This window comes from Cibotium barometz, chromosome 34 (genome assembly GCF_041138505.1).
Source record: "Cibotium barometz isolate CiBa-2024 chromosome 34, ASM4113850v1, whole genome shotgun sequence".
Classification (NCBI taxonomy): Eukaryota; Viridiplantae; Streptophyta; class Polypodiopsida; order Cyatheales; family Cibotiaceae; genus Cibotium; species Cibotium barometz.
Genome location: NC_141079.1, coordinates 17,516,539 through 17,535,286, shown reverse-complemented (window position 1 = coordinate 17,535,286; position 18,748 = coordinate 17,516,539). Strand labels below are relative to the sequence as shown.

The 18,748-nt window shown below is 41.5% G+C and overlaps 1 protein-coding gene and 1 non-coding gene across 2 annotated transcripts in view; both read right to left on the bottom strand.

Annotated features, from left to right (window-relative positions):
- The window catches only part of LOC147618738 (uncharacterized), a 48,376-nt gene extending 37,177 nt beyond the window's left edge, over positions 1 to 11,199 (bottom strand). The window contains exons 1-2 of the mRNA XM_086774473.1: positions 11,104 to 11,199; positions 10,841 to 11,018 (exon numbers count right to left, since the gene is read on the bottom strand). Coding sequence (XP_086630599.1) covers positions 10,841 to 11,018; positions 11,104 to 11,154 — 229 coding nt within the window. The 5' untranslated portion in view covers positions 11,155 to 11,199. The remainder of the gene's footprint in view (positions 1 to 10,840; positions 11,019 to 11,103) is intronic.
- TRNAV-CAC (transfer RNA valine (anticodon CAC)) lies at positions 4,683 to 4,756 on the bottom strand. Its single transcript has one exon. It is a non-coding gene; the product is annotated as a tRNA-Val (tRNA).
- Positions 11,200 to 18,748: the final 7,549 nt, after the last annotated feature.

The following is an 18,748-nucleotide window of genomic DNA, read 5'->3' as shown; positions in this document are numbered from 1 at the left end:
CCTCAAAGAAGTCCATTGTGAGTGACTCATCATCTTGAGATAAAGAATCCAAGGTCTTAACATCATCTTGCTGTTCTTTTGAAGTCATGCTGAAAGAATCCTAGATGTTGTCATTAACTGACTCAATAAAGTTTGCCATATCTGTGCCAAGGTTAGGACTAACATGAAGTGCATGAGCTACTGCATGTTTTCCTTTTGAATTATCGAAACAGTCTTCTGAAGTTGAGGATTCCACATTACGTTTTTGAGAAGCATTGGGTTGTTTAGGGCATTCAAACCATCTATGGTTGCCATTACAAATTGTGCACAATCCTGTCTTTTGTTGTTCATGAGAAGGTGAAGCTATAGGTAGGACAAGGAGTGCAAGGTTGGTCACGACCAGAGTCCCATCCACGATCAGATGCACGTTGTTGAAGGAGCTGTTGATGTTGACGTTGAGAATGATTAAAAGATGACCCTTCTTGTCGGCGAGATTGTTGTGAATGTTGTCAAGGGAAGTTGGGTCGGAATTGAAAGTTGTCTAATGAGGATTGTTGATAACCTTCACGAGCCATACATGAACCATTGCCATAATAACCTTGAGAGGCAGATGTTTGAGAATTCGGATTCAGATCCGCTCGGCATAATGAATGGCAATAACAGGGTTGTACTTTTGCACATCGATACAAAGTGTGGGGTTTAAACCTTCAATGAAGGCATGAAGCTCATCTGCTAGGGACAAAGAATCAATCTCCAGTATCAAATTCGTAAACTGTGAGATATAAGAAGCCAAAGAACCAATTTGGTCTAAGTGGTGTAAACGAGTTCGGGCTTGAAAATCCGCATAGACAGGAATGAACTGCTTATTATTACGAATGACCCACTCAAATTTTCCCCATGTCGTAACAGTTTTTCCCACATGTCGTCGTTGCCACCAAAGTAAGGCAGTATCCTTAAGTAAGGATATGGTAAATGTAATCTTCTTGGCATCGGTAAGGACCATCGAGTCAAAATACAGGCAAAGTTTGTAAAGCCATTGTTCAAGTGTATGATTATTGTGTTGTCCTCCATAGGACTCAGGGGGTTTAACTTCCAATTTCTTTGTTTTAAGAGCTTGCAAAAGACCATAAAGAGTCTTAAGATTGTCACCTTCCACCTCAAGGGGAATGTTGCCTTCATTGTCTAGTACAGATGCTGTAATGTCGACTGTTGGTACAGAACTCGTATGAGAATGGTGATCCATCTGCAACTGTTGGATCTGAGAAGCCAATGTGGCCATGGACTCTTGAAGTTGCTGTTGAAAATGTTGCTGCATCTATTGCAAAGCCTGCTGCCAATCTGCTAGAGATGGATTGCCAGGCTGGTGGATTTCATCCTCCATAGTAGTAGGCTGAGATGAAGACTCTGCAAAATGAAGCTCCGGGGGTTGTGGTTGTTGACACCTTTGGGCCCTAGTGAGAACCATCAGAGCAAGTAGGGGGAGCAGATACATTACGTGGATTGGAGAAGGTAGGTTACAAGCTAGCAAGGCTATTATAGACCATCCTATATGAGGAGGAGTTCCAAGAGCACTGGACTGGTTCTTGTCGATGAAGAGGGAGCAGAGGGGGTTTTCATGTCTATGTAAACCATAAATCTTGATTTGCACACCTGAAGTGCATAGTACCCGTATGATGATGATGAATCGTGGCTTTCTTTAAAGTGCCACATTGTCCTGTCTGTTATTTATGCTGTATTTTGTGTTTTTTTTAATGATGAAAACAACAAGGTATATGGGTTGATCACAATTGAAATGTGTGTGTTTGAAGAAGCACGGTTGAATGCAAGTACTGCAAGAGTCAAGCCCTAAGCAGAAGTTGCAAATAATGAAGACTTACGATGCCGAAAGGTTGGAACAACGCCATGAACACAGGCAAGCCAGGAACCATGTGTAAAAGGGGGCTATTTGGATGAGCCGATGCCTGGAAGAGGTAGAGAGGGAGCCGGTTATCTGCTTGGCAAAGCCATGGGTACCCATATGACTTGAAAGCCTTCCATCCTTTTTTTAATGGAAAATTGGAAAAATTCATAAATCATGCAAAATTGGGCATTTTGGGAAAAATTGAAAAGGAAAATTCTCTCTAGTTCTTCCATACAACACTTGCTAACGCTGATTTTAGAGTTAGGGCTGGCTGATTTTTAGGGTTAGGGTTAGGGTTAGGGTTTTTTGATTTTTTAGGGTTTGGGTTTGGTTGTGGGCATCCTACAAGTTGGAGTTTGTTTTCTCTGATATACCACTCTTAATTAAATATGATTAAAATATCTTAAAGCTTAAATACTCGAGTAAACATGAGGCAAAGAGCGAAAAGCTATGTTGTTTGCATTGAGACACAAGGCCTTGTTAAATAGGGCTTGAAGAGGTACAAATAAAGAGGCATGTCCCTGATGAAAGTGTGTGACTCTTGAATGAATAGTTGTGTCCTTTGGACGTAGAGATGTGTCCTTTGATCAATAAATGTGTCCCTTTGAAGAGATGTGTCCTTTGGTGTGATGACCCATGTGACAAGTTGTGACCCTTCACTGGTATCCTTTCAATGATTAAGAGTAATTAAGGATAATTAAGGGCAATGAAGAGAGATTAAGTCACAAAGGGCAATGAAGAGAGATTAAGTCACAATCGTGACAGGAATCACTCCTTCCTCTAGAAGATTGATGCTTCTCATTCCCAAGCCAAACTGGTTAGAATCCATACCGGGTGCAGTTGCCTCTGTACTTGGTCTTTATAGCACAGTCTCTTACTTGTTGGTCGGTTTGATGAATTTGACTCCTACTCCTCAATTGGTGTCACCATTTGGTCCCTTTTAGTCTTGACCAATGTTTCATACACCGGTCATGTACTCATGGCTCCTTTCTTGGAGATGGCCACACATGGTCTAGGACTCATGCAAGCTTGATAGCCATCCTCATGGTGAGAGGTTAAATCACTTAGGCCTTATGCACATTCCTCCTTTGCTACATGTGCATATGGATTTTCTCTATTTCCTTCCAATACATTTCTCATGTGTGCTTGTTTCCCATCAAATGGATGCTAGAATTGGTCTTTTGTGTGTTTGATTTCTTGGTTCTTGGTCTAGATCCATTTCAATTGGTATCAGAGCTTTGCTTTTGATCCACTCTCTTGAATTTTCTTGAAAATCTTTCGAGTGTTCTTGATTTTCTTGATGTTCTTTATTTGCTTGATTTTTTTGAATTTTCTTGATCAAGAAGATGGATATGGTGAATTTGGATAAATGAATTTATTTATCTTTGTTTGTTCCTAAGCTTTTGGGAGCATGGGTTTGATGGGGACCAAATTCTTGGGAAAGCCGCACCAAAAATTTGAATCTCAGGACCAAAATTGGGAGAATCTCACCAATCAAGATTATTGAGACTAATCAAAACCTTTTCTTCTTTTTCCTCTTTTTTTTTGTGCTTGATCTTGAGAGCTATGGAGCTTCAATCTAGGGTTTAAAGCTAACAAAAGCTTAGAGCTTTGAAAGAGGAGAGTCTTTGCTACGTTCTAATCACAAAATCATAGTTCTTGTCTCACGAATTGTACTCTCATACTGCCGCCGTTTTTCGCCCTTTTCTTGGGGTTTTGGAGCTTCAATGCCAAGATTAAGCTTGGCAAGGCTTGTAATCTTGAGTAAATGTGGTTTAGGGTTACATCTTAAGCTTTCCAAGCTCTTAATTGCCTATTTTCTCCCGTGGGGGGGTTGCAGCCATTTTCGCTTCGTTTCATGTTGTTTAGAGCTTGTTGTTGCACATTACTACTTGGCTAATAAAAGATCCCTACAATGAGCCCAAGGCCCTATTTATAGTAGCCTTACTCATGGCCCATTATTTACATGTTTTTGACCTTAGTTTGTGCTTCATTACATTTTCTCTCTTTTCAGTTAGTCGTAAAGTGGCCAGTTTTTGCCTCTCCCTACAAACCTTACAGAGGTACAGCGGCGGAACATCCTCTCTCTCTCTCTCTCTCTCTCTCTCTCGCATAGGAGGCTGGATAGCTGTCGGGCATCTTCTCTTCTCTCTCTTGCATTGGTTGTACAAAAGACAGCAACGGGCAGTTCCTCTTCTCTCTTGTACATGAGCCGTACAACGGCAAGTTCTTCTCTCTACCATCTAGCTATAAATGTACATCTACTAGCCGTACAGCGCTGGTCGTATAGCAACTACTCCCCTAAGGCTGGTCGTACAACAGGTTACTCTCGCTCTTCATCACTCCCTTCTGGCCACTGGTTCTAGGGCTGTTTTGGAGGTATCAGGGACAATTCTGAGAGCTCTTCTAAGGCAAATTTGAGACCCCTTCTGGGGGCTATTTTGGCATGAGATTCAGGGCTAGATTTGGCACTGTACCGGTCTGTTGTTTGAGGCTGATTTGCACTAGTTTGTGGTGCTGATTTGTACCCCGGATCTTGAGCAAGTGTTTTCTGAGCTTTGTGGAAAATTCGGTGCATGATTACACCCGCACCTTGGTTTGTCTGTATCAATTTATTCATTGGAATAAAATAGTTCCTATGGTGGGCTGGCCGTTCCAGCTCAGTGTTGTGTTCACTTTGGTATTGTTTATGGTTATTCCACTGCATCCTAAAGTTTGTTTCAGTATTGTGCTGTCTGTCATTGCCCCGAGTGTTCCGGGGTTTCTTATCATAGGTCTGGATTGGTTTCATTGGAAAAAGACATGTCCAGACCTGGACTTGAATCAGAGACCTCTAGTGTGTGAGACTAGCGTGATAACCAACTACACCATCTGGACAGTCCCTTTTAGTCTTGACCAGTGTTTCATACACCTGTTGGAGCCAAGGTGTGAACCGGGATTTTCTATAGAAGCAACGGGGAAGTCACAAGATGAAAGACGCTTGTGTAAAGCTAAGAATTGTTGCAAAACTTTTTATCCAGCATGTCTCTATCAGAAGGCAGATTACAGGACATGAATTTATAGGATTTTATTCACTTATATGGTTTATAAGGGTACTTGTTCACACTTATTTATAAGTGGGTGGACATGTGGGGATTTGGACAAGAAGCATACACATGAGGTGGTCCTGAATTTTTAAGCCATGTGTGAACACTTCAAGTGAGCCCCCCAACTTTGCATGGATCTTGCGAGCTTTTATATATGGCCTGTTTTTGACTCCCAAAAAGAGGAGTTTTTTGGTATTTATGGAGAAGCTTCCACTTTTAGCCATGGGAAAGCAAGCCTACGCTGGATATAGAGGAGGACCACTCTTTTTAAGGAGTTTTATGGTATTTATGGAGAAGCTTCCACTTTTAGCCAATGGGAAAGCAAGCTTGCACTGGATATAGAGGAGGACAACTCTTTTTAAGGGGGAAAAGGGCTGAATCATAAAAAAAGCGAGGAAGGGGTTGTTCTTGGGGATGTGCACAAGAGAGGGGCTGCTCTTAGCTTGTGCACATCTCCGACCGGTGGCCTCCGTCCGGCAAAAGAGTGACCGGTCGGACCTTGCCGAACGGAGTGGTATCTCGCACATGATCTCCAAAAAGTCCGACCGGTGGCAAAGAACCCACCGGACATCGCTGGTCGGACATGCCACATTGACCTCGCACCGGTGGCAAAGAACCCACCGGTGGCAAAGAACCCACCGGACATCGCCGGTCGGACATGCCACATTGACCTCGCACATGAAAGTCCGATCGACCAATGGACGGCCAATCGATCGCCCAATGCACCTATTCACATGCATAAACAAAATTATTGAGCCTAAGGGGAATCGAACCCCTTGGTAGACCGCTTTATGGCCAAGAGGCTCCCCTGCACACCCTCCCATCGCAGCATGAAAACGCACGTCAATATTGTGGGATAAAAAAGGCCTTCCTTTGATCTTTATAGAGGTGGAGGTGACAGTCGGTGTGTTGGGCTGGACTGGTGGGGAGAAAAGGGTCGGCCAAAGGAAACGTTCGGTGCAGAGGAGGATTAAAATATAATAAAATGATTTTTTTTATTTATTTTGAGCAGCTTCGTCGGCCTGAGCTCCTCATGTGCGCAGGCTATCTCTCTTGAAGATCTGCACACAGGCCGGCTACAATAAAAAGCTCTCTCTCTCCCCTTCTTTGCTAGATGCTTACAAGTACATCGACGGAGCATCCTTTCTCTCTCTCTCTTGCGCAGCCTGTATAGAGGACAGCATCCGGGCTTCTTCTTTCTCTCTCTTGCACTGGTTGTACAGAAGACAGCGGCAGCCGAGCAGTTCCTCTTCTCTCTCTTACGCGGGCTGTACAATGGCAGGTTCTTCTCTCTACCATTTGGCTGTACAGCAGGTACCTCTACTAGCCGTACAGCGCTCGTCGTACAGCAACTACTCCCCTGAGTCTAGTCGTCGTACAGCAGGTTACACTCTCTCTTCATCACTCCCTTCTGGCCATTGGTTATGGGGCTGTGTTGGAGGTATCGGGGACAGTTCTGAGAGCTCCTCTGGGGCAGATTTCAGGTCCATATTGGGGTATGTTTTGGCACAGGATTTGGGGCTAAATTTCGAGGCTGATTTGCACTAGTTTGTATTGGTACCCCAGATCTTGAGCAAGTGTTTGTTGAGCTTTGTGGAAAATCCGATGCAAGACTGCACCGGCACCTTGGTTTGTATGTATCAGTTTATTCATTGGAATAAAACAGTTCCTACAGGGGCCAGCCGTTTCGGCTCAATGTTGTGTTCTCTTTGGTATTGTTTATGGTTATTCCGCTACGTCCTAAAGTTTGTTTCAATATTGTGCTGTCTGTCGCTCGCTGTCCCAAGTGTTCCGAGGTTTGTTATCATAGGTCTGGATTGGTTTCAGTTGGATCACCTATGATGATATTTCTAATGAAGTCTACAAAACTCCTTTGAGTAGTTGTAGGGGAGTCAGACACTCCAACTTCTTAGTCCATACATGTCTTTGAAGAAATAGGTTCCCAAGAATAGGCCTATATATACCTAGATGAATCCAAGAACATGCCCAAATTCACCTTATAAGAAAGTGCAACTTACAACCTCATGGTAGTCATCCACAAGACAATAAACCATCTACTCCATCATGCATAGTATGGACTAGATACTACGACATCCACAAGACAATAAACCATCTACTCCATCATGCATAGTATGGACTAGATACTACGACATCCCCACTAGTGCCCAATAGTGGGTAGAACTTGGTTTCAATATATGATCCCCCCCCCCCCCACACACACACACATAAGAGCATACATTCATACAAAGGTTTGTGTCCTGAGTTTCTATTAACGCTCTGGAGATACAGGGCAGACTCAGCCATAATGAATCCTAGCACTAAGGATCATAACAAATAGAAAGAATTATTACAACAAAAAGGTAGTTAATAGATCATACGCAAAAAGATAGTTCCTAGGAATAGGCCTCACTCATGCTAGCACTCTCACTATTGCTTGAATGCTCTATTTCTAGGGTTGCTTCGCTAGCAAAATAAATCATAAAACAACAACAAACAAGAGTTAGAACCGATGGATTTACACTCTAACCAAACTATGTCAATACTTCAAATGCAAAGTATAGCAAGGGAGTCCTAAGCAAAGGCACTTTCTTGGCAATGGTGCCAAAGATGTTCACGGGAGACAACACTCAAGCCTTGCAAGATAGATTTACACTCTAACCAAACTATGTCAATACTTCAAATGCAAAGTATAGCAAGGGAGTCCTAAGCAAAGGCACTTTCTTGGCAATGGTGCCAAAGATGTTCACGGGAGACAACACTCAAGCCTTGCAAGATAGAAAGAAAGAGAGGAGAATGCAAGGATCATACCGGTTTGCACCTCAAGCCACTCTCGGTAGAGTAACTCTCTCTTGTGGATAGCTAGCATCTTTAACCTTGCCTCCTTTATTATCACCGTAAAGGAACTTTGCAAATGGGTGGGGAGCAAAGAGAGAGAGAACTATGGAAAGCTCAACCTCTACTTCTATGCCATGGTGAGCGAAAGCATGAGAAGGTAGACAAGAGAACATAATCCCTAAGCATGCATGCAACAAAGAAGAAGGGAAAAGCATAACTCAATCACAAGAGCATGAAGACTCAAACTCAATAATGTCCAGGGCCCAATAAGCTAGTCTAGCCTAATTTCCTAGTCTAATTATACATCGTCAGCATTACACAAGTCGTAAGCTCAGTGTTTGACTATCTTCCATCATTACACAAGTTGTAAGCTCGGAGATTTCCTATAATCATTTTACATGAAGTGCATTACGTAGTACAAAAATATGGCTTGAAGATGTTGCCCGCGTGGAGTAATGTTAGCCAATATGGTTAACAACTATACCCTCACCTATCAGTACCATCTCACTGATGTTCAACCAACTCTTTATGGTTGGAGTGATGCAAAATGGGGAGGAGATCCCTCTCCTTCCGCTACAAGATATGTATTCAAGCATGATGGAGGCACTATCTCTGGGCAGAGTAAGAAGCAAGGGACTCTTGCTTTGTCCTCAACCGAAGCGGAGTATGTAGCAATAGCTATTGCATGTAAGGAAGGGATATGGATTGAGGCTACTTCAAGAAGTTGGCACAATAACTCTCCAAGACCTTTTGTACTTCACTCTGGCAATAGTTCATGCATTATGAACCTTTGTACTTCACTCTGGCAATAGTTCATGCATTATGCTTGTTCGTAACCCTCACCATCACGAGAAGTCTAGTTGCTAATAGTTCTTTATGGTCCAAGTCAATAATGCATGACCATCACGAGAAATCTAGTTGCTAATAGTTCTTTATGGTCCAAGTCAATAATGCATGACACTAACAATGACCACATACCAACACGGTCTACTCATGGCTACCCTGCATCTCAAGGCCTATTAACAGAATATGAGGCCCATCTCTACACAATTCATCAGTCATCATCACTATGTGTACTTATTACCTTACAGCCACACTCTAAGCAACTCTAGCAACCATCATCACTATGTGTAATTATTACCTTACAGCCACACTCGAAGCAATTCTAGTAGCCATCTAAGCTCCGTCTGCAGGAGTACACGGTTGTGGAACACAGCTATCATTGTATCATTGTTTAGTGCAATATAGTCTACTTCTCTCTATCATTGTATTCTATTGTGCTTAAGCTGTTTTCTTGCATTCGTGAGTGTTCTAGGTTCACATTGCCAGTCTAAAAAAACCATTCCCATCAATCAATACAACAATCGTTATTCGCTTGTTCTCAGAGTCTCTTTCTCTATCTCTCAATTTCTGTGCATATAAACTATGGCATGGTTTTTCTCTTTATCAAGGTAGCTGGCAGCAGACAAATGTAACATATGTCCAAGGCCGCAATAATTACAACATATTTTATACTCGTGTCCTAAAGAGTTGATTTTGATGCCCACAAATTAAGTGGACAACTATCTCAACATGATCAAGGGGGCCAAGAACATTTTACCCAAGTTCTTATGAAGACATTCCATCGAAACACCTAGCCAATTTCTACATGCAGGTGAACCTTTCCTGGTTACCATATTTCAATTTCCTTCTTGAAGCAAGTAATGAAGCACCTAGCCAATTTCTATATGCAGCTACGCAAGTAATGAAGCAAGGATTTAAAAAAGACAACTCATTACAAGATAAACCAGTTCTACGTCACAGTCTTGTCACGTGATCCAAGATGTTTTTTTTTACATGCTCCAATTAAGAGGGTGTGTTGGAATGTGGTGGTTCACACATAGCAAATTTGCATAAGTAAACTAATTAATTGTGGATATGGAAAACCATGTACCACTCCACGCCTGATTGCAAAATATGTTTCCATCTCCATCAATCAATAAAACAATCGTTCTAATCGCCTATTCTCAGAGTCTCTTTCTCTCTCTCTCAATCATTTATATCTGTGTATATAAACAAAGGATTGGTCCTGATTCATGTTCTTACAGTATGGCTTTCTCTTTCTCCCCACAATTGTTCGAATTACGAGTGCCTCTCAAAGATAGCCATCCAGTTGTTCTGCCTAGGCGCCCAGACGGTTTGTGTCCACTTGTTGTTCAGCTCAAGCCCACCAAACCTCAATCCGTTTGTCCATCATCTGGTGTGCAAACGTACATTGGATGCAGCATGCTGGATGCGCCAGGAGCAAACCCCCCCATTTATGTATTAAAAAAAGAAAAGAAAAAGAGGAGTCGGAGTCTGAGGTCACGCTGGTTCGTGCCTTCTCTCCGACACCCGCACAAGAAAAATAGTGACTATGCGGAATTGGCTTACAGATTTTATGATCGCTATATTGAGTATGCATACATCCGGCAGTGTCCAAAGGCTCTAATTTCTCATGAGGTCTGATAGCTAGTAGCTAAGACACACAAACAAAGAGCTTATTAATATATAGTAGTTGGGAACCTTTGATCTCGCATCTTTTGAAGCTTCCAAAATCAAATTCTACTCAAACTTCCTCAAACCTCCTGCTCCCCTTCTCTAACCTCCAAATTCTTGCCAAGTGGCAACTTTGTGAATCTCTTCCTTAAGATAATATAGAAATAGAGATAGAGATAGAGATATAGATGTGTCCCAAGTTAAACTTCTTGCTCAAATATAGGTTTCGTCACAATTTGCAAATACATACATTATTACACACATAAATAGATATAACCATGTTCACGTGCATGTAGGCGTGCATATGCATGTATCCATATGGTATCCCATGCAACAATGAGGATATATATAATATATTAAAGTTAGAAGACTAGAATTATCTTTTAAAACAGACAAAAGAATACTTCAGCCTGCTTGCGAAATAAATTTCAACCCAACAAAAACTAATTTAGTAAAGTGCTTTGGGATAATTTCAGCCTATTTTGTAAATTGAAATTCCTTTCATAAGCTCTAAGCATAATACCGAGATAGCGTCGGAAGAGAAAAGGGACGTTTGCAAGGCGAGGTTTGAAGGCAACGTCTCTCCGCTTGCCGCCATTCTCCTCACTCCAACTCGTGGCGCTTGCATTGAGGTCATCGTTCACCTCCTCATGATACAATTTTATGAAGGCATCGTCTTCATAAAGAAACTTAAACACAGTCTGGAAAACAAAACAGAGCTCATTTAAATTTTACTAGCTGCAAACGACAATAAGCGATAATTTTATCTCATGTCATTTCACGTACCTCCGGACTAGCAAATTCAATAATGCCTCTCAATTCGAGCTCTTTCACCATTTCGTTACCAGAACCCAATATGGCCCATCTCTTAATTTGTGCGATCACACAGCCTTGGAGAAAACCTATGAAAGTAAGCCAAAGATATATATATATATATACAGGTAGGCCTTTAGCCGGAGATGCGGGGACAGCCCCCTTACGGAATGAAGCTGAAAGTAGTGTTTTCACAGAAGGAGTGGAAGTCTCTCTCTCCTTATGAAATGCTATAATGAAGGCAAAGCAAAGCATCAACTCTTCCATGAAGCAAAGTCATTGATTTGTAGAAAAAGTTTCCATTGTTCCTGGAGTAATTAGGCTAGCGAGCTATCCTTTTCAAAGAAATTGTTCTCTTGGGAGAGGGGAAAGTTAAGCTAACTAGCCCTAGTCTATACAAAATAAAGCACGAGTGCCCAAGGATCCACTTGGAAAAAGGAGAGGGAGAGTTTGAGCACGAAGGAGAAAGGAGAGGAGAAGGAGAAGGAGAGAAAAGGGGACATCCGAAAAGGAAGATTTTGGAAAGGGTGTAATTTTGAATTTGAATCCCACATTTTTCAATGCAACTTTGGTTCACCCTTAGCTTCAATGCTCTTATAATTTATTTCTCCTCTCCCTTCTCTTTTCTCAAATTTGATTTTTTTTGGAAAATATTTATAATATTAAAACTGAAAGTCCCTATTTATAGCACATAATTTTCTTACAAAGCTTCCACCCAAAGTACTTGTAACCCAAGCCTACTCCAAGTCATACTTATTACAATTCAATAATTTGCAAAGCAAATCCCATCTTTCATCCTCCCAAACAAAAGAAGATTGATTCCAAGACACATGGTAGCCCAACTGCATATACAAGCTATTATCATGGGCTCAATGGTGAATTTTCTTATCTCATATCCTTTCAATTTTTGAAAGGAGAACTATCCCTTCTTACCTAATGATTTTCTTGAGAGAAAAAATAGGGACCTCTCTCTTAAAAGGTGAGCTTCATGATGAAAACTTCAACATGTAGATATCTCTTTCTTTCTCTCTCAAAAGACAAAAGACATTGTATGTAAGATACATTTGTTTAAGAGTGAGCACCTCACCATGCATCCTCATCGATTAAAATTTATTTAATTAAAATTATATGTATATGTGTGTTTATTTATTTTATAAAAACACATGTATATATAGGTATATATGTCTAAATATAATAAAACATAAGTTAGATAATATATATTTACATGTGTGTGTGAGAGAGAGAGAGAGAGACAGTGTGTGTGTGTGTGCATGCGTGCATGTAAGAGAGTGTGTGTGTGTGTGTGTGAGAGAGAGAGAGAGAGAGAGAGTGTGTGTGTGTGTAAGAGAAAGAGTGTATGTGTGCACGCGCGTACGCATGTGAGGGGGAGAGAGAGTGTGTGTACGCATGCACACATGTGAGAAAGAGTGTGTGCATGCATGCATGAGAGAGAGAGAGAGAGAGAGAGAGAGAGAGATTCTATGTGTGTGAGTGTGTGTAAGAAGGGAGAGAGTGTGTGCGTATGTGAGTGAGTGAGAAAGAGACGGAGAATTTCTATGTGAGAGAGTGTGTGTGGTGGGAGGAGAGAGTGCCGATGTGTACATGTGTGCGTGCATGTGTGTGTGTGTGTGTGTGTGTGTGTGTGTGTGTGTGTGTGTGTGTGTTTGAGAGAGAGTGAGACAAAGAGTTAGATGGGGGCATGCCTGGGGGAGAGAGAGAGAGAGAGAGAGAGAGAGAGAGAGAGAGAGAGAGAGATGGATGTAAAGAGGGAGAGGGTCAAAAGATATAGATAGAGAATAAAAGTAGATTTTAATAGAATATAAATTTAAATATATAATAAAATAAAAAGTATATGTATATGTGTATATATATGTGTGTGTTCATATAAATAAAAAATATACATGTATACAGGTGGAGAGAATCAAGAAAAAGAGGTGGAGTGAATCAAGGAGAGATCAGTGGGATTAGATGCTTGGATGTAAACCCTATAAATTGAGACATTAGCCTAATGAGAATTTGCTGGTTTTTTATTACCCATGCCTACATTAAGCTATCAATTAATTACTCACTAATCATGTTTTAATTATCATCTAATCTCTTTGTTAATGATGTTGATTCTAGCATTTGATCCACCATAGCTCATCGCATTGCTGTAAATTTAACATGGTATCAGAGCCTAGCCTAGAATCCATCAATTTATGAGCCCATTATCTTGCTAATCACTTGACTAATTGGGATTAGTAGATAATTAAGTTTTTACCTCTTTTTTCAATTAGCCTCTGTACCCCCAGCTGGTGAAGGAGCTCTCTCTCCCTTCATACATCAAATTAGCCCAAACCACTTTAGCCAAGAATAGCTATAACCCTTGTGCTCCAACCCATTCAAACAAAAGCTCAAACCACCGGCGCACGCAGCAGTTCTACGCGATTTTGCAGGCGCCTATTTTTTGAAGGAAAAATGAGATCTCTGCTGCTCCATATGCAATGGGTCTAATTCCTCTTAGCCCTAGGGGTTTTCAAGGGTGCTCTACAAGCTGGTGAAGACAGAATTTGATTTGATCAAATCTACAATGAGATCCAAGCTATTCATCAAATCTGTAGTAGCAGGTGACTTTGGTAAAACAGAGATTAAGCATTCAATGTTTGGTCATATCTTATATTTCTTGGCTTAATTCTCTACTAGACTAATTGCTATTGATGGCCTTGAAAGGATTTGAGCTCATTTGAACTCTAAGGCCTCAAATCTAGACTCCCCGCATACTCTGTTTTCTGCACACAAAATAGAGGATTAATATACTAATCAATGATTAATCAGCATTAATCACTATTTTTTGGTGCAATTGAGGGTTTAAATTAACCATTGGGTATCTGATACAGATCCCTATAAATTTAGATTGTAATTCGGAGATGGTTTGATACTCCAACCATTCCGTACAGATTTGTTACCCTTGGTTTAATGTAATTTCTGGTGATTTTATGCTGATAAATCTGTTGTTATAATCATCACCTAAACACCAGATTGAGTTATAAAAGGGTAGACATTGCCCTTGAATCTTGAAATTGGATCAAGAGGTAAGACCCCCTTCACATCATCATGAGTACGGCACAAATTTAATGGAGAGCAGTTTTACACATGGCAGACAAAAACCATGTATCTGCTCATCATGAGGAAAAATCTATGGGGGCTAGTTGAGGGAAGAGATGAATGTCCAGAGGTGAGAGGGGAAAATGAGTGGAAGAGCAGGAAATGAAAAAGCATTGGGACTTATCGCACTCAGTTTAAATGATGAAATCATTCATCACATCACAGGGATACAATGGGCAAAAGATGCATGGGATGAACTCAATAAATTATTTGGCACACAAGCTAAAAATTCAAAGATAAATCTGTTAATGCAATTCTACAAATTGGATATGAAGGAAAGTGAACCTTTAATCACACACTTGAACAGATATAAAAGCATTAAGCAATAATTGGCAGCTATTGGCAAAAAGGTAGAAGATTATGAGGCACTAGCAGTGCTTCTAATAAAGAGTGTGGACAAAGGTGAATATGAAAACATTGTAGCAACATTAAAGAATGTATATGAATTGAAGCTACACGAGATAGAAGGAGCTCTACTAGAGCAAGAGACCAGAGACAAAGAGAAGAAATGGCTGGACTCAACAGCAGGAGAAGAAAAAGCATTCTTTACCTGAGGAGGATTCTCTCGAGGGGACGAGGGAGAGGAAGAGGCAGAGTAGGAGGAAGGACCTTCACTTGTCCACAACTGTGGAAAGCCAGGACACATGGCAAGAGACTGCTCTACAGCAAACCCAGTGGAGAAGGAACGACATCAGCAAACTTCATGGAGGCTCCTAAGGAACTAGAGTTAGATCATCTTTTCTGAGAGAGAGAGAGGGAGAGTGAAAACCCACAACCCAATGTAACCTGCCCCAACAGAGTAAAACCACCTCCGAGCCACCGATGATGTAGGCCATGTGGTAGATGTATGTGTGAGCACTTTAGTCAAGGTCGCAGAGGCACTTGTAGTAGCCTTGGACACATAGAGAGAGAGAGTGTGTCAACAAGGACTATGAGTTTAGGGACTTGAGGCACTGGTCGTGGACTATCAAGTAAGAGGGAAACTTGGTATAGGGTCCAGGTGTGCTAGGAGTATTCACTTGAGGGAGGTGTTGAAATATACAAGTGAATAGGCTGTGTGCGAACAAGCCCTTAGCAAGAGGCTATAAAAGAGAATCTATAAATGTGAGAGAACCTGTGAAAAGGTGAGAAGTATCTAATGGGAGAGAGAATAAAGGGTAGCATGAGGAGATTTAGGAGGTGTGGAGATATTCTGGGTGCTTATGCATCCGGATAACCATGCATACACCCATGCACAAAAGATTGTGATTCTATGGGATATTACTCCAGTGAACGGTGAAGATCTGGTGAATGGGATCTTCTTTAGCGGGGGACATCAGCACAACTATGACCAAGAGTCACTTCCATTCAAGAGCTCTTAGTAGTCAAGCGGGCACGATATCCTTGCCATCAACTCTTTCCCTCATAAGAGCCTTGTAAATCGACACTTATGAATTTTATGTTTAGCCGAATAATATGCCTATGGGCATCACCCCTTGTAAATATATTCCACTCCTTTCTCTCTAGCTTTGTCCTCACCACCCTTAGCTCCATCATGAGGGCCTAGGGTGGGGTACTTGTAATCATCCCTAAAAATTCTACCTCTATAGCCCCCCTTCATGATTTCCCCAACCATGGGGTTAGGAGCTCAACCCAAGCCCTAACCCATGGCTTCATGGACTATAAATACCCCACCTCTTTTCCCCTCTCAAGCGTCCAAAAAGCATCCCAAAGTAGCCCTCTAGAACCCAATTCCACACCCAATACCACCCCATCTTACCCAAAATCACACCCCTCATACCCAATTCAATCCCTAGCACAACCAAGCATCCATGGATGCTCCATGAGATGCAAGGTGCAAATAAGTTGTCACAAACACACTCTCCCACATAGTGTAAGCACCCAAATGAACCCCACCCTCATTAGTTCTCAAGGATTCATCTAATAAGTCACTTAGGATGTGAATAAAAACACCATGGCAATCTTGCACTTAGCACCAATGTTCTCATAATTCCATGCATCCTTACTCTCACTCTCTCCCATCCTCTTTCCTCTATGAGAACACTTGTACATAAGGAGGATTTGCAATGGTGGTAATTTGTTGCAGAGGATAGTAGTTTGCCTGGGCTCTCTTGGGGTATGGGTAATTGTACATGATGTGCCCAGCTTCACCGCAATTGTAGTAGCAGTGGAACTTCCTTGAGTGCCTTCTTTGCTCTCGATTTTCAATGCATCTTGGTTGCCTTACATTCTACACCAAATTTACTGAAAGGCCTTCTAGTTTGTAAGATCCCTGTTCCCACCGAGCAACGGATTCAGGATACTGGCAGCGGAAGTAGCACTTCTTGCGCGGGACAGGGGTCCCACATTCAGGGCCTCACCCACGGATATCCGGATAAGAGACTAATCCGTCGGTTGTTCCAAAGCCGAACCCGGAAAAACTTCCTTTACCGGAAAGCATGGGCGATTCCACCTGGATAACTTTTTACTCTAACGTAGTCAAGAACATTTCTGATCGAGCTGATCCAATTGCATCTATAAGATACATGGTCAGATTAAAGGAAGAAACTTGCACTTGGATCATTGGGATCAACGCTTTTTTCCCCATTCAAGAGGCACAGCCGTTGATTCCTATCCATAGAACAGTTACTGTTCGGGATTTATTTTATCTATCGTAAAAACAAAAGTTTGAGTCGGATCCATCAGTCCAACCTAACCCCATCCAATCCCATGGGTTAGCCAACCGCCCAACCACTGTAGTGATGGGATCCAATTAAGAATTTGGTTAGGTTTTGTCCCGGGTACCAAGGAAAAGAGTTCCAAGGCCCCCTAGCCGGATGTTCATGCAAAATAAAACTAGTCACACCACTCACACACCCAATATAAAATTGCCTTTTTCACAGATTCAACCAGTTTAAAACAATCCTTTAATAAAACCATGATATCACTGATCACCTTCTTCCAATTTATCCATCTGATTCTTAATTTCCCATCATTCCTTCATCAGAGTATCTATGGCATCATTGGCAACTAGAACGCTCAGGGGCCGTTTCGATAGTTCCTAGCCCTTAATACTCGGCAATATAATCACTTATCAAGATGGACTCTCGTTGAAGATCAGCAAGATCAACCAACAGATCCATATAAAGAGCCATGGACTCATCCATTGAAGACCAGCAAGGTCAATCAACCAGATCCATGCCCGATTTCAGAAAACAACTCCAACTCTGTTCCAATATCTTCCTCAACGCACGCGTGGGTATCCTAGGCGACCCAGAGCCCGAGCACCGTATGGTCAGCACCCTCTAGGATCCTTCGCAGGTGACCTAGCGCTTCACTCATAGGCCGCTTCCTTGGCCCCTCATCCACCGTACCGGAAGCTCACCATTTTAATCGCACCGATGCTGGTCAAGACCTCGGCCGACCTTGCTACGCGAGACGTCCTTCATTGACTCCCCGTCAGCAGTTGCAACTTTACCATCACGACCTTAATCACAAGACGGTCAAAATGCTCCCCCCAGCATTCTTGACATAAAACAATCATTTACAAACAGCATTTATAAACAGCATTTACAAACAGTTTACAATACAATTTCTATTTTAACTTTCATTTTTCCACATTATTCCTCATCAATCTACATTACTTATTCCATATTCCATTTATATGTATACTCATCCCATCACATCATTTCCATCTCATCACTTCAGATTCCCTCACATCACATATCGTATATTCACATCCAGATTCCCTCACATCACATATCGTATATTCACATCCGTACATCCACATCTATATGCGTACATTCACATCTACATGCATACATCTACATCTCTATGCATACATCCACATCCACATTCACATTCACCTCCATACATCTACATCTATATGCATACATCCACCTCCACATTCACATCCACATCTATACATCTACATCTACATGAATACATCCACCTCTACATCCACATCTACATCTATACATCTACTTCTACATGTATACATCCACATCTCCATTCACATCTACATCTACTCATCTACATCTACATCCACTTCTACATGTATACATCTACTTCTACATGTATACATCCACATCTACATCACTTCTACATGTATACATCTACTTCTACATGTATACATCCACATCTCCATTCACATCTACATCTATACATCTACATCTACATGCATACATCCATATCTCCATTCCCATCTATATCTATACATCTACATCTACATGCATCCATCCATATCTCCATTCCCATCTACATCTATACATCTACATCTACATGCATCCATCCACCTCCACATCCACATCTACATCTATACATCTACATCTACATGTATACATCCACATCTCCATTCACATCTACATCTATACATCTACATCTACATGCATACATCCATATCTCCATTCCCATCTACATCTATACATCTACATCTACATGCATCCATCCACCTCCACATCCACATCCACATCTACATCTATACATCTACATCTAC